Genomic DNA, 24,712 nt, shown 5'->3' on the forward strand with positions numbered 1-24,712 from the left:
TTTTTCATGGCCTTTGTGCATGAAATAAACATTTGGAGGGAAATATAAAATGAAGATTTTAATAAAAATGAAAAGTACCAAAATAACGTTTTTATTGGGCGAAATAAAAAAAAGGATTTCTGACCAGTTTTTATAACGGCATCATGACGTCACGGGGAAACGCCCCCTTCTCCAGGCTGTGACGAGCTGTCAAAAATAGACCGGAAATACATGGGGCTGTGCCCTTCATAATAAAAGCTCACCGTTCAGTCCAAAGTTAAAGTTATTATAAAATAATATTTTAATCTTATATTATTTACAATGTTTTTACATGATGTAGAGAAACTATTTTAACATATTTCTCATTTCCATGTTTTCATATTTATTGTTATATTCTGTACTTTAATTTAAATTAATCATACTAATTTCGTATTTTTACAATGTACTTTAAACATATAAATATATATATTTATTCTTATTATATATTGCAAATAAACCAGATATTTTAGTGTTTGTTATATATTTTACTTTATATAACATGTTTATTGTTCTATACTGATGAAAGTGATTATTTTAGGTTATTTTAGTCGTGGTTAGGGTCTTTCTGCTACTTTATTATTTTAAAGTGATTTTAGATTTGTGAAAGAGCCAGTATAAAAACACCAGAACGGAACCAGAACCCCGAAGGCCTGATGAGACCGGTTCTACTCTGCTTATTAAAACACATCTGTGTGTGAAACTGTACTTCCGGTCTGGTCCGGACCCTATTCATCAGGAGAGTCTCTGAGGCTTTTATTGTGAAGATCCCGCTCCAGATGTGTGTGTGTTCTCGGTAGCTTCTTGTACCGGAGAGCTTCCTGCATCAGAACCGGTGTCGCTGCTCGTTGGACCGGAGAGGAGGACCGGAGAGGAGAGTCAGTGAGAGGAGGACTGGAGAGGAGGACCGGAGAGGAGAGTCGGTGAGAGGAGGACCGGAGAGGAGAGTCGGTGAGAGAGGACCGGAGAGGAGAGTCGGTGAGAGAAGGACCGGAGAGGAGAGTCGGTGAGAGGAGGACCGGAGCATGGAGAGGAGCTACGACTGCCTGCTGAAGCTGCTGCTGATCGGGGACAGCGGGGTGGGGAAGACCTGCTTGCTGTTCCGGTTCAGCGAGGACGCCTTCAACACCACCTTCATCTCCACCATCGGTGAGCACCGGAGCACTGATCCGGATCAGACCGGATCAGATCAGATCAATTATGAGAAGTTATGAGAAGTTCTACTTTGTGTGGTCAGCAGCATGTGAAGAACACCCTTTCTGTTCAGAACAATAAGAAGAGTAAACAAACAAACAAACATCTCCAACAGAATCTGAACTTTAGAGAGAGAAGTGACTACAGAATAAAGTCTGTGGTTATAGTTACTGACACACAGCAGACACTGAGATAAATCCATCCCATAAACACAGAATATAACACCCTTTATCCGCTGAGCACAACCATTCAACAGGGGGGGGCACAGAAACACTCAATACAGGGTTCCTGTTCACCTTGCATCCGCTGTGTGAAGGTCTCACACACACACACACACACACACACGCACACACGCACACACACACACACACACACACACACACATTGGTGAGTCACAGCGAGCAGGGTGATGCTATGCTGTCTTCCTGCATGAAACAGGAAGTGTGGTGTGTGTGTGTGTGTGTGTGTGTGTGTGTTCATGTTATAACACATGTCGTAACACACACTGAGTCTCTCTTCCTGTTCAGAACAATCAACCATTACCCACAATGCATTGCTGCTGTCAGACACAGGATGCTCTTTCACCATGCTGCAGGGTCAGCTGACCTGTGTGTGCATGTGTGTGTGTGTGTGGTCTCAGCAGTTTCATGTTAATGGAGAAAATATTTGTCCCTCATGCTGTAGTTATGGGGGGGGCTGCTGTTTCACTTCCTGTGAGAGAGAGAGAGAGAGAGAGAGAGAGAGAGAGATTTGATTTTTCAAACCACTTTTATTCACAGATAAATTCAACACTCCACGTTAGAAACAAAAAACAATTCAAAACAAAAAAACAATTCAAAACAACTTCAATTCAGGAATTGATTGAAAACCAGCTCATCATTCAGCACTGAAACCAAAGCATTTTTTAAGCACCACATGTTCTGAAACTCCCCCACATTTTCTGTCAGATGAAAATAATTGAAATCAGTTTTGACCCTCGCTCTCACCATGCATTTAAAAATCAGCACAGCATCACAGGCCATCGAGTCCCCAACTTTATTTCTCCTGCTGAGGTAGAGGGCCATTTTGGCCTGGCCCAACAAAAAGTTCAGGAGCTGACATTTACCCTTTTGTCTCTGGGTGTACCTGTAACCAAGGATGAACACTTGGGGGGAAAAAACCTCACCAAACAAAACAAACATCTGGTCAGTAACTGAAAGAGACAGAGGAGTCAATCACATCCTGAGAAACAGTGGAAGATGGTTTCCCTTTGGTCACAGAACGGACAGGTGTCAGAAACAGCCGGGTTGATCACTGAGACAAAGGCATTGACAGCAACCGCGCCGTGCAGAATCCTCCACTGTAGATCCCCCAGCCTCTTTGTCAGCGGGGGCTTGTAAAGCGCTCTCCACTCAGGCCTCTGAGTCTCAGTCAGGGCCAGGTGGGCTCTCCACCGGGTGTCCACTCGGCCCTGCAGTCTGCTCTGGTTTAACACTTTGGTCATTAAAGAATACATCCTTTTGTTGGACATGGTGCTAAACTTAAAATCAGTGACATTATTAAACCTTAACAGAAAACTATCACATGTGACGTCAGGAACACAAAGTATCTCTGGAAAAGAGTCATCTTCGTTTGGTTCAGTAAGTCCGTTACAGAAAGCAACAGCCAGTGCCAGTTCTGGGTCGCTGAGCTGCTGTTTCCACCCACTCAGCAGGAGGCCGGTCACTCGGACTGACCTGATGCCCAAACGTGCCGCCAGGCCCGCAGCGTTGTCCAGGCGAGGGCCACACACCTCCAGCACATGTCCCAGTGTGAGGATCTTCTCTTCACAGAGTCTCTGCTGTAGAGAAGGCCCTATTCCACACAGAAAATGAGTCCCGTGGACCACCGGCTCTTTGAGGAGCCAGAATAAAGAGGCACAGTTCTCCGTTCTCTCTTTCCGGAAAAGCCCCCACACCTTGAAAAGTCCCTTGTAGAAGCATGAGAGGTTGTCCAAGTGTAATCCTTTAAGGTCCATTAGGAACAGCGACTCAGCCAGGCCCAGCCCTCCACAGCGCTCCAGTACAGCACGAGCCACGGGTCTCCATACCAGGTCAGCAGGTCCAGTCAGGAACCTCTGGACGAAACGGAGCCTGAATGCAGCCCCTCTGCTTGCCAGGTGGACCAGTCCATGTCCCCCTTCTTCCTTTGGCAGGAAAAGGACGCTCTGCGGGACCCAGTGCATGCGGTCCCAGAAGAAATCCACCATTAGCGCCTGCACCCTGGACAGCAGGTTTACAGGCGGGTCTGAACATGCCAACCGGTGAGCCAGCATGGAGGAAACAAGGTTATTCAAAATCAAAATACGCCCCTTAAAGGAAAGTTTTGGAAGGATCCACTTCCACTTCTTTAATCGGCCTTCCACCTTTTCCACGAGCCCGTCCCAGTTTTGTAAACAAAAGGTCTCGTCACCGAGATAAACACCCAGGTACTTCAACCCTCCCCTCTTCCAAACAAGGCCCCCAGGTAAAACTAGACCATGAAAGTGGCCTGCCCCTACTGCTAAGGCCTCACTCTTCCCCCAGTTTACCCTAGCAGAAGACAACTTGCTAAACACACCTACAGTATCTGTTAAAGCATTGATATCCTGTTGAGTTTTTACAATCACCATTACATCGTCTGCATACGCAGACAATTTAAGAATGTGATCGCAGCCAGGAAAAGAAAACCCATGTAGTTTGGACCTAAGGTTGTGTAGGAGAGGCTCTATGGCCAGGGAGTACAGCATCCCAGACAAAGAGCAGCCCTGTCTGACTCCTCTCTCGGCTTTAAAAGGAGCACATAAACTACCGTTAATCTTCAGTACACTCTCAATGTCCCCGTACAAGACCTGGATCTTGGCTATCAGACCAGAGCTGAACCCAAAAGCCTCCAGCGTCTGCCACAAGTACTGGTGCTCAACTCGGTCAAAAGCCTTTTCTTGGTCCAGAGAAATCAGACCAAGCTTACAGCCCAATGAACTGGAGAGGTCCAAAACATCTCGAATCAGAGTACCGTTGTCAGTTATCAACCTGCTGGGTACACAGTATGTCTGGTCTACATGAATGACATGCTCCATCACTCTCCTCAGCCTCGTCGCCAACACTTTGGAGAGCAGTTTGTAGTCGGTACAGAGAAGGGATACAGGACGCCAGTTCCCAAGCTCCTGCAGGTCTCCTTTCTTGGGGAGGAGAGTGAGCACCGCCCTCCTGCAGCTCAGAGGCAACCTCCCCTTACTGAGACTGTCCCTGAGGACATCCAGCAGGTCATCACCCATGACAGGCCAGAAAACCTTATAGAAGTCTGCAGGCAGGCCGTCTATGCCAGGAGCCTTCCCACTCTGCATGCTCTGCAGGGCCTCCTGCAGCTCCTGGGCAGAGAGCTCAGCTTCCAGGTCTGTGCTGTCCCCCTCAGGGACCTTAGGAAGGCCTTCAAAGAAGGACAGCGCCGCCTCTGGTTCTGCCTGGTAATCTGACCTGAAGAGCTCTTTATAAAACCTGACAGCACAGTGTTGAATGTCGGCCGACTCCTGAAGCTGCTGCCCAGTGTCTGACCGCAGGGAGTGCATCAGCCTCCTCTGACCGTTCCTGCGCTCGAGACCGAAGAAAAAGTGAGAGGGAGCATCCATCTCCACGATGTTCTGACCAGAGCACCCTGAGCAGGAAACCCCAGCAGGTCGGACAGAGCTGCATTTCTACTTTTGAAAACCTCAACATGTTCTCGCTCTCCTGTGGAGTCTGCCAATCCCTGCAGCTCCACCACTTCCCTCTCCAGAGCCCTCAGAGATCTAGCCATGTCCTTGGTGACATTGAGAGTGTACTGCAGGCAAAGCTGTCTGATTTGGACTTTCCCCACATCCCACCACTGCTGAAGACTACTGTACTCACTCTTACAATTACGGTAGTTTTGCCAAAACAATGTGAAGACTGTTTTAAAATGATTATCAGCCGACAGAGAAACATTGAAGTGCCAATACGCACTATTGCACTTCACATAATTAATAAGAACTGAAACCTGAACAAGGGAATGGTCAGAGAACCCAACAGGACTGATGGAGCAGCTCCTGCTTGTGTTCATGTGGTGGTTAAAGCAGTACACTCGGTCCAGTCTGGCTAGAGACAACAGATTGTCCCTACAGTGCACCCAGGTGTACTGCCGCTGGCCCGGGTAAAGATGCCTCCAAATGTCACACAGCTCAAAGACTCTGTGATCCTCATTAAAGCACTCCTAGAGGCAGCATGCGGTTCCCAGTGGTTCCTGTCCAGCACAGGGTTTTCTGTGCAGTTAAAGTCCCCCCCCAGGAACAGATACTCCTCACTACTGCAGGTGCTAAGGGCATGCTTCAACTGCTCAAAAAATAAAAGCCTTTCAGAGCCCACACTGGGAGCATAAATATTAATGAAACATATTTTAACCTTCTCGAAAACAGCATTTCAGTTTCAGCAAGTGACCTGGAATGACGTCCTCAACAGTGCAGGAAAAGGGTGTGAAACCTCTGGCAAAGAGAATAGCCACCCCTCCACTATTGCTGCATTTATGGCTGAAGAAGCCCTCCCCACTCCATGCCCTCCTCCAGTCACTCTCATTGTCAGCAGTGCTGTGAGTCTCCTGGAGAAACGTCACATTTAGACTCTTACTCTCTATTAAAGAAAACAAAGCTGCTCTCTTGGCATCCCCTCGAGCACCGTTAATATCCAGAGAGCCCAGCTTTATGTCACCCATAATGAAAGTATAGCTGCATCCTAACCAAGTCAAAACGATAACTGAAAAAAGGAAAGGAGAGAAAAGACAAACAAGGTGTACTTAATCATGACTTCCAGCAGTTTCTTCTCGTATCTTCAACAGTATTTTCCTCAGCCTGTAGATCTCCTGTTCGCTAAAAGTAAGCTGCCCAAGGCCTGCTGTGCGCCGCATGAGAGCCCTAGCAGAGTCATGAAACATCAGCTGATCAACGAAAGAATCCTGCACCCTTACCGCCTTCCTCCCTTTAGTATCCTTCAGGAAGCCTCTGATCCTCTGGAAGGAATACTCCTCACCCCTGTCTACCTGCATACTTTCACTGAAAGCCTCCCTGTCACTGTCACTGTCCTCCGAGTCCTCTGAGAGTCCCTCTGGCTGAGAGGAGCACAGCGACTCTGTCTTCAACACCTTTTTTGTTTGGGCCCCGTTGTTGTTGCACACCTCTGCACTTTTTCTTTTAACTGGTAATTTGAGCAACTCCTCATCCATGATGACTTCCTCCAAAACAGATTCAGCCACCCTGGCTGCAGTGTGCCCACTGTCCCCGAGTGGGTTACTGAGTGAAACGACAGCCGGCCCCGCCCCCTCCGCAGCGTTCCCAGCCCCCACCACAGCGACGGGAGCAGCGACAGGCGCCACCGCTACCGCCACAACAACAGGCGGCACCGCTACCGCTCCAATGACAGGCGGCACCGCCACCGCCCCAACGACAGGCGCACCCGCCACCGACCCAACCGCAGGCGGACCCGCCGCCGGAGAGGCGGCAGCCGGACCCGCCGCCGGAGCAGCGGCAGCCGGACCCGCCGCCGGAGCAGCCGGAGCAGCGGCAGGCGGACCCGCCGCCGGAGCAGCGGCAGGCGGACCCGCCGCCGGAGCAGCGGCAGCCAGACCCGGGCCCGCCGCCGGCGCAGCGGCAGCCGGACCCGGGCCCGCCGCCGGAGCAGCGGCAGCCGGACCCGGGCCCACCGCCGGAGCAGCGGCAGCCGGACCGCCACCCGCTCCCCCAGGGCACGCGCGGATCAGATGTCCCTGAGCTCCACATCCAAAACATCTCAGCGTATCAGACGTGACATGAACAGTGTAGGCGAAATCGTCAATACGAAAACTAAGAACCAAGTTGAGTTCCCCCTCTTCCTCCTTTAGGATCATAAGCACCTGTCTCCTGAAAGAAACCACGTGCTTAAGGTGCGGTGACTTGCAGCCGAGGGGGATCATTTTTATTGGAGACACAAGCTGCCCGTGCCGAGCCAACTCTCTCTCCAACAACTCGTTCCGCAGAAACGGGGGTACATTTGAAATTACCACTTTTTTCGCGGGAGTGGCAAGGGGTAGCACGGGTAGCAGCGTCCCTTTAACCACTATCCCGCTCTCCACCAGCTGGTTAGCTTTCTCAGTGCTGTCCAAGAAAATAACCACAGCACTGTTCATCCGTGAGGCAGATTTCACCCTGCCATATCCCACCACCGCACCCACAGCCAAACTACACTCCTCTACTGAAACACCGCCAGGTGGAGAGAGCTTGACGGCGTGCTGACGAGTCAGCTTCTCCAACCCGGAGCTGCTGCCACGAGACGCCATGCCGCGCCGAGAGGCTGCGGTAGCAGCCGCCTGGCAAACAAATCACCAGTGCCACCAAACAAACCCACCAAACCCACCAAAATTCGGTGACGTGATGCACAAAGTTATACACAATCACCCAGTGAAAGAAACAAATGTTTAAAAGGGTTTGAAAAGTTACGAAACCGATAATCACCACTCTCCGCTATACTCACCGATCCACTCACGATCCACTCAGAGAGAGAGAGACAGAGAGAGAGACAGAGAGAGAGAGAGACAGTGAGAGAGAGAGAGAGAGAGAGAGAGAGACAGTGAGAGAGAGAGAGAGAGAGGGAGAGAGTGAGAGAGAGAGAGAGAGAGACTGACTGATGATCTTCTGACCCTGGAGAGATACAGTCTTTAAACTTGCAGGTGTTTCTGACAGATACAGGTGAATTTATCAGGCCTGAGTCAGCGTTTAATGAGGCTGTTTAATGAGGCTGTTTAATGAGACCTGAGTCAGCGTTTAATGAGGCTGTTTAATGAGACCTGAGTCAGCGTTTAATGAGACCTGAGTCAGCGTTTAATGAGACCTGAGTCAGCGTTTAATGAGACAGTTTAATGAGACCTGAGTGAGCGTTTAATGAGACCTGAGTCAGCGTTTAATGAGACCTGAGTCAGCGTTTAATGAGACAGTTTAATGAGACCTGAGTGAGCGTTTAATGAGACCTGAGTCAGCGTTTAATGAGACCTGAGTCATCGTTTAATGAGACAGTTTAATGAGACCTGAGTCAGCGTTTAATGAGACCTGAGTGAGCATTTAATGAGACCTGAGTCAGCGTTTAATGAGGCTGTTTAATGAGACCTGAGTTAGCGTTTAATGAGACTGTTTAATGAGACCTGAGTGAGCGTTTAATTAGACCTGAGTCAGCGTTTAATGAGGCTGTTTAATGAGACCTGAGTCAGCGTTTAATGAGACCTGAGTCAGCGTTTAATGAGGCTGTTTAATGAGACCTGAGTTAGCGTTTAATGAGACCTGAGTCAGCGTTTAATGAGACCTGAGTCAGCATTTAATGAGACCTGAGTCAGCGTTTAATGAGGCTGTTTAATGAGACCTGAGTGAGCGTTTAATGAGACCTGAGTCAGCGTTTAATGAGACCTGAGTCAGCGTTTAATGAGACTGTTTAATGAGACCTGAGTTAGCGTTTAATGAGACCTGAGTCAGCGTTTAATGAGACCTGAGTCAGCGTTTAATGAAACTGTTTAATGAGACCTGAGTTAGCGTTTAATGAGACCTGAGTCAGCGTTTAATGAGACCTGAGTCAGCGTTTAATGAGACCTGAGTCAGCGTTTAATGAGACCTGAGTCAGCGTTTAATGAGACCTGAGTCAGCGTTTCATGAGACCTGATTCAGCGTTTCATGAGACTGTTTAATGAGACCTGAGTCAGCGTTTCATGAGACCTGAGTCAGCGTTTAATGAGACCTGAGTCAGCGTTTAATGAGACAGTTTTATGAGACCTGAGTCAGCGTTTAATGAGACCTGAGTCAGCGTTTAATGAGACTGTTTAATGAGACCTGAGTGAGCGTTTAATGAGACCTGAGTCAGCGTTTAATGAGGCTGTTTAATGAGACCTGAGTTAGCGTTTAATGAGACTGTTTAATGAGACCTGAGTCAGCGTTTAATGAGGCTGTTTAATGAGACCTGAGTCAGCGTTTAATGAGACCTGAGTCAGCGTTTAATGAGGCTGTTTAATGAGACCTGAGTTAGCGTTTAATGAGACCTGAGTCAGCGTTTCATGAGACCTGAGTCAGCGTTTAATGAGACCTGAGTCAGCGTTTCATGAGACCTGAGTCAGCGTTTCATGAGACCTGAGTCAGCGTTTCATGAGACCTGATTCAGCGTTTCACGAGACTGTTTAATGAGACCTGAGTCAGCGTTTAATGAGACCTGAGTCAGCGTTTAATGAGACCTGAGTCAGCATTTAATGAGGCTGTTTAATGAGACCTGAGTCAGCGTTTAATGAGACCTGAGTCAGCGTTTAATGAGACCTGAGTCAGCGTTTAATGAGACTGTTTAATGAGACCTGAGTTAGCGTTTAATGAGACCTGAGTCAGCGTTTAATGAGACCTGAGTCAGCGTTTAATGAGACCTGAGTCAGAGTTTCATGAGACCTGAGTCAGCGTTTAATGAGACCTGAGTCAGCATTTAATGAGACCTGAGTCAGCGTTTAATGAGACTGTTTAATGAGACCTGAGTCAGCGTTTAATGAGACCTGAGTCAGCGTTTCATGAGACCTGAGTCAGCGTTTCATGAGACCTGATTCAGCGTTTCATGAGACTGTTTAATGAGACCTGAGTCAGCGTTTAATGAGACCTGAGTCAGCGTTTAATGAGACCTGAGTCAGCATTTAATGAGGCTGTTTAATGAGACCTGAGTCAAGTTTAATGAGACCTGAGTCTGAGTCAGCGTTTAATGAGACTGTTTAATGAGACCTGAGTTAGCGTTTAATGAGACCTGAGTCAGCGTTTAATGAGACCTGAGTCAGCGTTTAATGAGACCTGAGTCAGCGTTTCATGAGACCTGAGTCAGCGTTTAATGAGACCTGAGTCAGCGTTTCATGAGACCTGAGTCAGCGTTTAATGAGACAGTTTAATGAGACCTGAGTCAGTGTTTAATGAGACTGTTTAATGAGACCTGAGTCAGCGTTTAATGAGACCTGAGTCAGCGTTTAATGAGACTGTTTAATGAGACCTGAGTCAGCGTTTAATGAGACTGTTTAATGAGACCTGAGTCAGCGTTTAATGAGACCTGAGTCAGCGTTTAATGAGACCTGAGTCAGCGTTTAATGAGACAGTTTAATGAGACCTGAGTGAGCGTTTAATGAGACCTGAGTCAGCGTTTAATGAGGCTGTTTAATGAGACCTGAGTCAGCGTTTAATGAGACCTGAGTCAGCGTTTAATGAGGCTGTTTAATGAGACCTGAGTTAGCGTTTAATGAGACCTGAGTCAGCGTTTAATGAGACCTGAGTCAGCGTTTAATGAGACCTGAGTCAGCGTTTAATGAGGCTGTTTAATGAGACCTGAGTTAGCGTTTAATGAGACCTGAGTCAGCGTTTAATGAGACCTGAGTCAGCATTTAATGAGACCTGAGTCAGCGTTTAATGAGGCTGTTTAATGAGACCTGAGTGAGCGTTTAATGAGACCTGAGTCAGCGTTTAATGAGGCTGTTTAATGAGACCTGAGTCAGCGTTTAATGAGACCTGAGTCAGCGTTTAATGAGACTGTTTAATGAGACCTGAGTTAGCGTTTAATGAGACCTGAGTCAGCGTTTAATGAGACCTGAGTCAGCGTTTAATGAGACTGTTTAATGAGACCTGAGTTAGCGTTTAATGAGACCTGAGTCAGCGTTTAATGAGACCTGAGTCAGCGTTTAATGAGACCTGAGTCAGCGTTTCATGAGACCTGAGTCAGCGTTTAATGAGACCTGAGTCAGCGTTTCATGAGACCTGAGTCAGCGTTTCATGAGACCTGAGTCAGCCTTTAATGAGACAGTTTAATGAGACCTGAGTCAGCGTTTAATGAGACCTGAGTCAGCGTTTAATGAGACTGTTTAATGAGACCTGAGTCAGCGTTTAATGAGACCTGATTCAGCGTTTAATGAGACTGTTTAATGAGACCTGAGTTAGCGTTTAATGAGACCTGAGTCAGCGTTTAATGAGACCTGAGTCAGCGTTTAATGAGACCTGAGTCAGCGTTTCATGAGACCTGAGTCAGCGTTTAATGAGACCTGAGTCAGCGTTTCATGAGACCTGAGTCAGCGTTTCATGAGACCTGATTCAGCGTTTAATGAGACCTGAGTCAGCGTTTAATGAGACCTGAGTCAGCGTTTAATGAGACAGTTTAATGAGACCTGAGTCAGCGTTTAATGAGACCTGAGTCAGCGTTTCATGAGACTGTTTAATGAGACCTGAGTCAGCGTTTCATGAGACCTGAGTCAGCGTTTAATGAGACCTGAGTCAGCGTTTAATGAGACAGTTTAATGAGACCTGAGTCAGCGTTTAATGAGACCTGAGTCAGCGTTTAATGAGACTGTTTAATGAGACCTGAGTGAGCGTTTAATGAGACCTGAGTCAGCGTTTAATGAGGCTGTTTAATGAGACCTGAGTTAGCGTTTAATGAGACTGTTTAATGAGACCTGAGTCAGCGTTTAATGAGACCTGTGTGAACGTTTAATGAGACCTGAGTTAGCGTTTAATGAGGCTGTTTAATGAGACCTGAGTGAGCGTTTAATGAGACCTGAGTCAGCGTTTAATGAGACCTGAGTCAGCGTTTAATGAGGCTGTTTAATGAGACCTGAGTCAGCGTTTAATGAGACCTGAGTCAGCGTTTAATGAGGCTGTTTAATGAGACCTGAGTTAGCGTTTAATGAGACCTGAGTCAGCATTTCATGAGACCTGAGTCAGCGTTTAATGAGACCTGAGTCAGCGTTTAATGAGACCTGAGTCAGCGTTTAATGAGGCTGTTTAATGAGACCTGAGTTAGCGTTTAATGAGACCTGAGTCAGCGTTTAATGAGACCTGAGTCAGCGTTTAATGAGGCTGTTTAATGAGACCTGAGTCAGCGTTTAATGAGACCTGAGTCAGCGTTTAATGAGGCTGTTTAATGAGACCTGAGTGAGCGTTTAATGAGACCTGAGTCAGCGTTTAATGAGACCTGAGTCAGCGTTTAATGAGGCTGTTTAATGAGACCTGAGTCAGCGTTTAATGAGACCTGAGTCAGCGTTTAATGAGGCTGTTTAATGAGACCTGAGTTAGCGTTTAATGAGACCTGAGTCAGTATTTCATGAGACCTGAGTCAGCGTTTAATGAGACCTGAGTCAGCCTTTAATGAGGCTGTTTAATGAGACCTGAGTCAGCGTTTCATGAGACCTGAGTCAGCGTTTCATGAGACCTGAGTCAGCGTTTCATGAGACCTGATTCAGCGTTTCATGAGACTGTTTAATGAGACCTGAGTCAGCGTTTAATGAGACCTGAGTCAGCGTTTAATGAGACCTGAGTCAGCGTTTAATGAGACCTGAGTCAGCGTTTAATGAGACCTGAGTCAGCGTTTAATGAGACTGTTTAATGAGACCTGAGTCAGCGTTTAATGAGACCTGAGTCAGCGTTTAATGAGACTGTTTAATGAGACCTGAGTGAGCGTTTAATGAGACCTGAGTCAGCGTTTAATGAGACCTGAGTCAGCGTTTAATGAGACTGTTTAATGAGACCTGAGTCAGCGTTTAATGAGACCTGAGTCAGCGTTTAATGAGACTGTTTAATGAGACCTGAGTGAGCGTTTAATGAGACCTGAGTCAGCGATTAATGAGACCTGAGTCAGCGTTTAATGAGACTGTTTAATGAGACCTGAGTCAGCGTTTAATGAGACCTGAGTCAGCGTTTAATGAGACCTGAGTCAGCGTTTAATGAGACTGTTTAATGAGACCTGAGTCAGCGTTTAATGAGACCTGAGTCAGCGTTTAATGAGACAGTTTAATGAGACCTGAGTCAGCGTTTAATGAGACCTGAGTCAGCGTTTAATGAGAACTGAGTTAGCGTTTAATGAGACTGTTTAATGAGACCTGAGTGAGCGTTTAATGAGACCTGAGTCAGCGATTAATGAGGCTGTTTAATGAGACCTGAGTCAGCGTTTAATGAGACCTGAGTCAGCGTTTAATGAGGCTGTTTAATGAGACCTGAGTTAGCGTTTAATGAGACCTGAGTCAGCGTTTAATGAGACCTGAGTCAGCATTTAATGAGACCTGAGTCAGCGTTTAATGAGGCTGTTTAATGAGACCTGAGTTAGCGTTTAATGAGACCTGAGTGAGCGTTTAATGAGACCTGAGTCAGCGTTTAATGAGACCTGAGTCAGCGTTTAATGAGACTGTTTAATGAGACCTGAGTTAGCGTTTAATGAGACCTGAGTCAGCGTTTAATGAGACCTGAGTCAGCGTTTAATGAAACTGTTTAATGAGACCTGAGTCAGCGTTTAATGAGACCTGAGTCAGCGTTTAATGAGACTGTTTAATGAGACCTGAGTTAGCGTTTAATGAGACCTGAGTTAGCGTTTAATGAGACCTGAGTCAGCGTTTAATGAGACCTGAGTCAGCGTTTAATGAGACTGTTTAATGAGACCTGAGTTAGCGTTTAATGAGACCTGAGTCAGCGTTTAATGAGACCTGAGTCAGCGTTTAATGAGACCTGAGTCAGCGTTTAATGAGACCTGAGTCAGCGTTTCATGAGACCTGAGTCAGCGTTTGATGAGACCTGAGTCAGCGTTTCATGAGACCTGAGTCAGCGTTTCATGAGACCTGAGTCAGCGTTTCATGAGACCTGATTCAGCGTTTCACGAGACCTGAGTCAGCGTTTAATGAGAACGTTTCATGAGACCTGAGTCAGCGTTTAATGAGACCTGAGTCAGCGTTTAATGAGACCTGAGTGAGCGTTTAATGAGAACGTTTCATGAGACCTGAGTCAGCGTTTAATGAGGCTGTTTAATGAGACCTGAGTGAGCGTTTAATGAGACCTGAGTCAGCGTTTAATGAGACCTGAGTCAGCGTTTAATGAGACTGTTTAATGAGACCTGAGTCAGCGTTTAATGAGACTGTTTAATGAGACCTGAGTCAGCGTTTAATGAGACCTGAGTCAGCGTTTAATGAGACAGTTTAATGAGACCTGAGTGAGCGTTTAATGAGACCTGAGTCAGCGTTTAATGAGACCTGAGTTAGCGTTTAATGAGACTGTTTAATGAGACCTGAGTGAGCGTTTAATGAGACCTGAGTCAGCGTTTAATGAGGCTGTTTAATGAGACCTGAGTCAGCGTTTAATGAGACCTGAGTCAGCGTTTAATGAGGCTGTTTAATGAGACCTGAGTTAGCGTTTAATGAGACCTGAGTCAGCGTTTAATGAGACCTGAGTCAGCATTTAATGAGACCTGAATCAGCGTGTAATGAGGCTGTTTAATGAGACCTGAGTTAGCGTTTAATGAGACCTGAGTGAGCGTTTAATGAGACCTGAGTCAGCGTTTAATGAGACCTGAGTCAGCGTTTAATGAGACTGTTTAATGAGACCTGAGTTAGCGTTTAATGAGACCTGAGTCAGCGTTTAATGAGGCTGTTTAATGAGACCTGAGTTAGCGTTTAATGAGACCTGAGTCAGCGTTTAATGAGACCTGAGTCAGCGTTTAATGAGACTGTTTAATGAGACCTGAGTTAGCGTTTAATGAGACCTGAGTCAGCGTTTAATGAGACCTGAGTCAGCGTTTAATGAGACCTGAGTCAGCGTTTAATGAGACCTGAGTCAGCGTTTCATGAGACCTGAGTCAGCGTTTAATGAGACCTGAGTCAGCGTTTCATGAGACCTGAGTCAGCGTTTCATGAGACCTGAGTCAGCGTTTCATGAGACCTGATTCAGCGTTTCACGAGACCTGAGTCAGCATTTAATGAGACCTGAGTCAGCGTTTAATGAGGCTGTTTAATGAGACCTGAGTTAGCGTTTAATGAGACCTGAGTGAGCGTTTAATGAGACCTGAGTCAGCGTTTAATGCGACCTGAGTCAGCGTTTAATGAGACTGTTTAATGAGACCTGAGTTAGCGTTTAATGAGACCTGAGTCAGCGTTTAATGAGACCTGAGTCAGCGTTTAATGAGACTGTTTAATGAGACCTGAGTTAGCGTTTAATGAGACCTGAGTCAGCGTTTAATGAGACCTGAGTCAGCGTTTAATGAGACCTGAGTCAGCGTTTAATGAGACCTGAGTCAGCGTTTCATGAGACCTGAGTCAGCGTTTAATGAGACCTGAGTCAGCGTTTCATGAGACCTGAGTCAGCGTTTCATGAGACCTGAGTCAGCGTTTCATGAGACCTGATTCAGCGTTTCACGAGACCTGAGTCAGCGTTTAATGAGAACGTTTCATGAGACCTGAGTCAGCGTTTAATGAGACCTGAGTCAGCGTTTAATGAGACCTGAGTGAGCGTTTAATGATAACGTTTCATGAGACCTGAGTCAGCGTTTAATGAGACCTGAGTCAGCGTTTAATGAGGCTGTTTAATGAGACCTGAGTGAGCGTTTAATGAGACCTGAGTGAGCGTTTCATGAGACCTGAGTCAGCGTTTCATGAGACCTGAGTCAGCGTTTAATGAGAACGTTTCATGAGACCTGAGTCAGCGTTTAATGAGACCTGAGTCAGCGTTTAATGAGACCTGAGTCAGCGTTTCATGAGACCTGAGTCAGCGTTTCATGAGACCTGAGTCAGCGTTTCATGAGACCTGATTCAGCGTTACATGAGACTGTTTAATGAGACCTGAGTCAGCGTTTCACGAGACCTGAGTGAGCGTTTAATGAGAACGTTTCATGAGACCTGAGTCAGTGTTTCATGAGACCTGAGTGAGCGTTTAATGAGAACGTTTCATGAGACCTGAGTCAGCGTTTCATGAGAACGTTTCATGAGACGCGAGTCAGCGTTTCATGAGACCTGAGTCAGCGTTTCATGAGAACGTTTCATGAGACGCGAGTCAGCGTTTCATGAGACCTGAGACCTGAGTCAGCGTTTCATGAGACCTGAGTCAGCGTTTCATGAGAACGTTTCATGAGACGCGAGTCAGCGTGAAACTGAAAGCATCAAACAGAGAGACCTGCAGTTGGATTAATAACAAATATCATAAATATTTCTCTCTGTTCCAGGAATCGATTTTAAAATCCGGACCATCGAGCTGGACGGGAAGAAGATCAAACTCCAGATCTGGTGAGGAACATTATCCCAGGAGAGCCTGGGAGTGCCTGTGGCAGTGATGACATGTTAATAACACGTGTTAGTATGATGTGTTCAGGGACACGGCGGGTCAGGAGCGGTTCAGGACTATCACCACAGCCTATTACAGAGGAGCCATGGTAAGACACGCCCCCTCCAGATACTGCTCTGCTATTTGACGGGGGAGATGTCAATCATCACACACAGATATCACCTTTAACAGAAACTTCAGACATAAATAAAAAGATCTCAACTGAAGGAGATGTGATTCAGAGCAGGCTGAAGAGATAACCTGTATCCAGAGTCTGATGACTCTCAGGTCTCTGTCCCGTCTCTGTCCCGTCTCTGCAGGGCATCATGCTGGTCTATGACGTCACTAACGAGAAGTCCTTCGACAACATCAGGAACTGGATCCGCAACATTGAGGAGGTAAGCCCCGCCCCCCCTGACCTCATCAGCTGAAACCATAAAACACACTTTACACAATGATGATGTCATCGTTTATAAAAGTGATTCATCAGGACGTCAAAACATCTCAATGTGTTGTTGTTTTGTTTTGTTTGTTTTGTTTGTTTGTTTTGTTTGTTTTGTTTGTTTGTTTGTTTTGTTTGTTTGTTTTGTTTGTTTTGTTTGTTTGTTTTGTTTGTTTTGTTTGTTTGTTTGTTTGTTTGTTTTTTGTTTGTTTGTTTGTTTTGTTTGTTTTGTTTGTTTGTTTTGTTTGTTTGTTTTGTTTGTTTTGTTTGTTTGTTTGTTTGTTTTGTTTGTTTGTTTGTTTTGTTTGTTTGTTTTGTTTGTTTGTTTTGTTTGTTTTCAGCACGCCTCCTCAGACGTCGAGAGAATGGTTCTGGGAAACAAATGTGACATGAACGACCAGAGACAGGTGTCCAAAGAGAGGGGGGAGAAGGTATTGTTATTAAAGGTCCTCTTCTTCAGGTCTCAGGTCCAGAGCCTAACCCTGATTGGCTGAAACCCTAAACAGATCATTGTCCCAAAACCCTCTCTGTTTCAGCCCTGTTCCTGAAGAGCTGATTCTGTGTCTACAGCTTTAAATGCTAATGAGCTGCTGCTGGCCACGCCCCTCTGAGAGCTGATTGGTTTAAAGAAACACAATGGTGCTCTAGGAGGAGATCCATAGTGACATCACAAAGTGATCAAAATCTGATCAGCGGATTTTCAGACTGGATTTTATACAGATGGATCAGGACAGAAAGACGGGGGGAGTCTTTGCTCCTGAGACTCTGAACACCGAGGGGGGGCGGGGGGGATAACCGGTGGTGGTTAAATCTCTTCTTCTGTTGTTCAGCTGGCCATCGACTGCGGGATCAAGTTTCTGGAAACCAGCGCCAAGTCTGGCATCAACGTGGAGGAGGTGAGTCTGAGAGGAGCCATAAAGAAAACAACAACAACTCTGATGTTTGTGTGTTCATCTGTTTGTTTGTCTCCAGGCGTTCTTCACGCTGGGCGGAGACATCATGAGTCGACTCCACAGGAAGATGGTGAGTTATTAAAGATAATAATGAATCTGTAAACAACAGAAAGGTAAGTCTTTATGTTGTTCAGGCAGATTGTTGTGCTGACCCTGTAAACATCAGGTAAACAACAGGTTTACAGGAAGGAGAAGCTTCCTGTTTAATACAGTCTGTCGTAGGGCATGTCTCAGAGCTCTGTGATTGGACCACAGAGCAGTCAGTCTCCTGTTGAAGGCCCTCCTCTTGCACCTGATTGGTCCATATTCTGACCTCTGACCTCTGTTTCCTCAGAATGACAACAACCCGTCAGCAGGAGGGGGGGGGGCCGTCAAAATCACAGAGAGCCGAAACAAGAAGCGGAAGTCCAGGTGTTAGACTCTTCTGCTGCTGCTGCAGTAGGCTCACCTGAGGACCTGAGGATCACCTGAGACTCACCTGAGGCTCACCTGAGGACTCGCTTGTGGCTCAACTGAGGACTCACCTGAGGAACTGAGGCTCACCTGGGACTCACCTGAGACTCACCTGGAACCTTCTGGTTCTGAATTAGCAGAACAGAAACAGGAGGTGAAGACGTCTCACCCGGACAGTTCTTCAGGTTAGAGCGAAACGAGGGCAATATTTCCTGTTATCATTATTACAAATAATAAATAATAAATAATATATTATATATAATAAATAATATATAATATATTACAAATAATATATAATAAATAATATATTATATATAATAAATAATATATTATATATAATAAATAATATATAATAAATAATATATTATATATAATAAAAAAATATATATAATATATTACAAATAATATATAATAAATAATATATTATATATAATAAATAATATATAATAAATAATATATAATATATAATATATTATTTGTAATATATTATTTGTAATATATTACAAATAAAAAACTTAAAATTAAACATTTAAAGTTTATTATCAATAGCAGGAAGAACTGAGTTGATAAATATGATGTTACATTAAAAACATTGAAAATAAAAAGATGAATAGTCCTGTTTAACAGCATCTTGTGTTTCCTGTAACATTTAGTAATAATTGATTTAAATTAAACTTATTTTAAATTTGCTTCAAAGATGAGTCAGAATGACTAAACTCTTACATCACAAAGGTAGCGATATGTGTAACGTTTGTTTTAAAGGCATTTCTATTTTTTTATCTGCTTTTTAAAACTTATTTTCAGGTTAATTTTATATTTAAATTTGTCTCTAAAGTTTTAAAGATTAAAAACATCCTTCAGTCAGCAGCTGATAAATGTGTTCATTAATATAAAAACTGTGAGGCGTTCACTGTCTCCTGTAAATCAGAGTGCTGTGTTTCTCTTTTAATAAATTAACTGAATTATTGAAGCTTTTTATATTTTTATACTTAATCTTGTTTCGTATGAAGACAGCTTCAGGAAATATAAATATCAATTGTTATTTTTATCATTTTGTTTGTTTTTTGCAGTGTTGTTGTTTCTGTTCTTCTTGTTGTCGGGCAGATTTTGGAAAATTAGACATTTTTATTTGAACTGGAGTTTGTTTACATCAGTAGAGTTATGTTCTCACATTAATCTGCACTTTATGTATCTGTGTTTTTCCTCTGCTAAATAAATTTGTTCTAACAGAAATAATTAAAGAAAAAAATCCAAATGACTGAAATTAATTTTGTGAATTTACAAGAAAAAACTGTAAATTTCTGACTTTAATTTATGATTTTCTAAGTTTGTCTCTGAATATCCCCTCTCTGTTAGTAATAATAACATGAATAATAATCACCTGTCTTCACACACTGTTGGGATTATTAACCATCTGTTTATTCTTCAGAGTTCACCAAATATACAGTATATGTGTTATTCATTAAAATGAAGGTGAAGAAATTCAATAAAAGATTTCTTTGAAGACGAAGCCGCCAGTTTAACATAAATAAGAAAATTAACAGGAAGTGACATCATCTTCACTTCCTGTTAATGATTTTGATCTTTGATTTGTCAGTAAAAACATTCAATGTGTTTTATTTCAGCTCTTTGTTGCTATGCAAAATAAATGTTATGAATATATTTATTATTCTCAGATTCTCAAAAAGTCAGAAAAGATGATTTATTTCTTAAATAAAAACCTTTATATTTGTTTGCTTTATTCAGCCTGTTAGAGAGAGACAAACAGATGGAAGTTGTTACAGGTCTTATTCTCAGAGGCTTTTATTGGGACTTAAAATAAACAATATCAGCTGTGGTGTTTTATTTTTTCTCCTCTGATTAAAATAAAAAGCAACGTTTAAAAATGACGATACTTTGTAAAGTGTCTTTGAGTTTCAAGAAAAGCATTCTTTATTCAAATAATATTAAGGGTGAAGTAAAAAATGTTTAAGGTATGAAAACCTGAGACTCTGGAAGCTTTGTCTTCACTAGAGAATAAAGTTTACAGAATCTAAATCACTTTTAGATGTATTAATGTGAAGTTTGAAGGGTCATCAGGAAACCGACGTCACCAGAGGTTAGAACAAAGAGTTTATTGTCAGTATAAACTTTATTTACACACATGTACAGTGACAGCTCAGACTGAAGCTAACGCTAACTTTCATATTTACACAAACTGACTACAGTACCTGAACACACCATAAATAAACTGCAGTCCATCCGGGCTCCTTTAACCTCTCGGGAACTGACTACAGTACCTGAATGCACCATCAATACCTCTCGGGAACTGACTACAGTACCTGAACGCACCATCAATACCTCTTGGGAACTGACTACAGTACCTGAACGCACCATCAATACCTCTTGGGAACTGACTACAGTACCTGAACGCACCATCAATACCTCTTGGGAACTGACTACAGTACCTGAACGCACCATCAATACCTCTTGGGAACTGACTACAGTACCTGAATGCACCATAAATAAACTGCAGTTCATACGGGCTCCTTTAACCTCTCAGGAACTGAAGAGAGTGAGGAGGAACAAACCTGCAGACAGAAACAGAGAGGAGGGGGGGGGGGTATTTGTTTACTATACATATAATTACAGATGTTTATTATTGTTTATTCATGTTTATTAATGTTTAGTGACTCACAGCTGATCAGACGATGGAGGCCGGGCCGATCGACTTCTGAAGAAACAGAAACACAATTTATATTAAAGTTCAGAGCAGAAGAATCCTTTAATATCTACATCTACCTTATCTATATTATCTATATCTACATCTACCTTATCTATATTATCTATATCTACATCTACCTACCTTATCTATATTATCTATATCTACATCTACCTACCTTATCTATATTATCTATATCTACATCTACCTTATCTATATTATCTATATCTACATCTACCTTATCTATATTATCTATATCTACATCTACCTTATCTATATGATCTATATCTACATCTACCTTATCTATATCTACATCTACATCTACCTTATCTATATTATCTATATCTACATCTACCTTATCTATATTATCTATATCTACATCTACCTTATCTATATTATCTATATCTACATCTACCTACCTTATCTATATTATCTATATCTACATCTACCTACCTTATCTATATTATCTATATCTACATCTACCTTATCTATATTATCTATATCTACATCTACCTACCTTATCTATATTATCTATATCTACATCTACCTTATCTATATCTACATCTACATCTACCTTATCTATATTATCTATATCTACATCTACCTACCTTATCTATATTATCTATATCTACATCTACCTTATCTATATCTACATCTACCTCATCTATATTATCTATATCTACATCTACCTTATCTATATGATCTATATCTACATCTACCTTATCTATATGATCTATATCTACATCTACCTACCTTATCTATATTATCTATATCTACATCTACCTACCTTATCTATATTATCTATATCTACATCTACCTTATCTATATGATCTATATCTACATCTACCTTATCTATATTATCTATATCTACATCTACCTACCTTATCTATATTATCTATATCTACATCTACCTTATCTATATTATCTATATCTACATCTACCTTATCTATATGATCTATATCTACATCTACCTTATCTATATTATCTATATCTACATCTACCTACCTTATCTATATTATCTATATCTACATCTACCTTATCTATATTATCTATATCTACATCTACCTACCTTATCTATATTATCTATATCTACATCTACCTTATCTATATTATCTATATCTACATCTACCTTATCTATATTATCTATATCTACATCTACCTTATCTATATTATCTATATCTACATCTACCTTATCTATATGATCTATATCTACATCTACCTTATCTATATGATCTATATCTACATCTACCTTATCTATATGATCTATATCTACATCTACCTTATCTATATCTACATCTACCTTATCTATATTATCTATATCTACATCTACCTCATCTATATTATCTATATCTACATCTACCTTATCTATATTATCTATATCTAGATAGTCCTGCAGTAACAGGAAGTGGTTCTGTTTGTAGTCCTGCAGTAACAGGAAGTGGTTCTATTTGTAGTCCTGCAGTAACAGGAAGTGGTTCTGTTTGTAGTCCTGCAGTAACAGGAAGTGGTTCTGTTTGTAGTCCTGCAGTAACAGGAAGTGACTGTTTGTAGTCCTGCAGTAACAGGAAGTGCCTCTGTTTGTAGTCCTGCAGTAACAGGAAGTGCCTCTGTTTGTAGTCCTGCAGTAACAGGAAGTGCCTCTGTTTGTAGTCCTGCAGTAACAGGAAGTGCCTCTGTTTGTAGTCCTGCAGTAACAGGAAGTGGCTGTGTAGCTGCACAGAGATGATATATATGATTATGGTACTCACAGCAGGGGGGGAGAAGGAGGTGAGCAGCTGCTGAGAGGGGCAGGTCTCCTCCTGCAGGGTGGAGGGGGGGCAGCCGGAGTCTGATCCGGTAGATCCAGAGAGACAGCGAGATGAGGATCCAGAACTCTCTGTGGCTGAGAGCACAGCAGCATAGCATTAGCATAGCACAACGTGAACCTAGCTTAGCATCGGGGGGGCAGGAGCAGACGTACTCATGGAGGGCTGGCTGCTGGTCTCGTGCTCCGTCTCATCCTCCTCGATACAAGTAGTGATGAAGGAGCCTTCAGCCGGAGGGGGGGGCTGACTGCAGGACGGGGGGAAGGGGGGGGGCATGCACAGGTTATTAATAAAAAGTGTCTCTGAATATTTTCAACAAGAAGTCATTACACACTGACCAATGTGTGTGTGTGTGTGTGTGTGTGTGTGTGTGTGTGTGTGTGTGTGGTGTGTTACCTGTACATGTGCAGGTTGAGGGGCCCCAGCAGGCCTGAGGATGAGGGTCCTGAGGCGGGGTGTTCAGGGGTCAGCGCTCCTCGTTTGAACGGATCAGAGTGATCGAACGTAGAGACCGCTATAGAGGCCCGCGTCCTGGCTCCTAACACACACGCACACAGTTAGTTCATTAGTTCTGCATGATGTTAACATGTGTACGCTCTTATTGTGAAGGTCCCCTCTGCTCTGCATGATGTTAACATGTGTACGCTCTTATTGTGAAGGTCCCCTCTGCTCTGCATGATGTTAACATGTGTACGCTCTTATTGTGAAGGTCCCCTCTGCACTGCATGATGTTAACATGTGTACGCTCTTATTGTGAAGGTCCCCTCTGCGCTGCATGATGTTAACATGTGTACGCTCTTATTGTGAAGGTCCCCTCTGCTCTGCATGATGTTAACATGTGTACGCTCTTATTGTGAAGGTCCCCTCTGCGCTGCATGATGTTAACATGTGTATGCTCTTATTGTGAAGGTCCCCTCTGCTCTGCATGATGTTAACATGTGTACGCTCTTATTGTGAAGTTCCCCGCTGCCATGATGTTAACATGTGTACGCTCTTATTGTGAAGGTCTCCTCTGCGCTGCATGATGTTAACATGTGTACGCTCTTATTGTGAAGGTCCCCTCTGCACTGCATGATGTTAACATGTGTACGCTCTTATTGTGAAGGTCCCCTCTGCTCTGCATGTTACCATGTGTACGCTCTTATTGTGAAGGTCCCCTCTGCGCTGCATGATGTTAACATGTGTACGCTCTTGTTGTGAAGGTCCCCTCTGCACTGCATGATGTTAACATGTGTACGCTCTTGTTGTGAAGGTCCCCTCTGCACTGCATGATGTTAACATGTGTACGCTCTTATTGTGAAGGTCCCCTCTGCGCTGCATGATGTTAACATGTGTACGCTCTTGTTGTGAAGGTCCCCTCTGCTCTGCATGATGTTAACATGTGTACGCTCTTATTGTGAAGGTCCCCTCTGCGCTGCATGATGTTAACATGTGTACGCTCTTATTGTGAAGGTCCCCTCTGCACTGCATGATGTTAACATGTGTACGCTCTTGTTGTGAAGGTCCCCTCTGCGCTGCATGATGTTAACATGTGTACGCTCTTATTGTGAAGGTCCCCTCTGCTCTGCATGATGTTAACTTGTGTACGCTCTTATTGTGAAGGTCCCCTCTGCGCTGCATGATGTTAACATGTGTACGCTCTTATTGTGAAGGTCCCCTCTGCGCTGCATGATGTTAACATGTGTACGCTCTTATTGTGAAGGTCCCCTCTGCGCTGCATGATGTTAACATGTGTACGCTCTTATTGTGAAGGTCCCCTCTGCGCTGCATGATGTTAACATGTGTACGCTCTTGTTGTGAAGGTCCCCTCTGCGCTGCATGATGTTAACATGTGTACGCTCTTATTGTGAAGGTCCCCTCTGCACTGCATGATGTTAACATGTGTACGCTCTTATTGTGAAGGTCCCCTCTGCGCTGCATGATGTTAACATGTGTACGCTCTTATTGTGAAGGTCCCCTCTGCTCTGCATGTTACCATGTGTACGCTCTTATTGTGAAGGTCCCCTCTGCGCTGCATGATGTTAACATGTGTACGCTCTTGTTGTGAAGGTCCCCTCTGCA

The 24,712-nt window shown here is 43.9% G+C and overlaps 2 protein-coding genes across 2 annotated transcripts in view; one reads left to right on the top strand and one right to left on the bottom strand.

The window, feature by feature from the left end:
• Positions 1-788: 788 nt before the first annotated feature.
• LOC134863648 (ras-related protein Rab-8B-like) lies at positions 789-20,034 on the top strand. The gene is made up of 8 exons (XM_063882281.1): positions 789-1,164; positions 16,200-16,260; positions 16,346-16,406; positions 16,618-16,695; positions 17,081-17,170; positions 17,570-17,635; positions 17,712-17,762; positions 18,027-20,034. Exons 1-8 carry the CDS (start codon positions 1,041-1,043, stop codon positions 18,108-18,110), a joined length of 615 nt encoding a protein of 204 aa, XP_063738351.1. The 5' UTR covers positions 789-1,040; the 3' UTR covers positions 18,111-20,034.
• A 206-nt stretch (positions 20,035-20,240) lies between these two features.
• The window catches only part of plekhg4 (pleckstrin homology domain containing, family G (with RhoGef domain) member 4), a 28,649-nt gene continuing 24,177 nt past the window's right edge, over positions 20,241-24,712 (bottom strand). Inside the window, 5 exon segments of the mRNA XM_063882300.1 lie at positions 20,241-20,715; positions 20,823-20,858; positions 22,595-22,728; positions 22,807-22,898; positions 23,048-23,189. Coding sequence (XP_063738370.1) covers positions 20,829-20,858; positions 22,595-22,728; positions 22,807-22,898; positions 23,048-23,189 — 398 coding nt within the window. The 3' untranslated portion in view covers positions 20,241-20,715; positions 20,823-20,828.

Source organism: Eleginops maclovinus, chromosome 4 (genome assembly GCF_036324505.1).
Source record: "Eleginops maclovinus isolate JMC-PN-2008 ecotype Puerto Natales chromosome 4, JC_Emac_rtc_rv5, whole genome shotgun sequence".
NCBI lineage: Eukaryota > Metazoa > Chordata > Actinopteri > Perciformes > Eleginopidae > Eleginops > Eleginops maclovinus.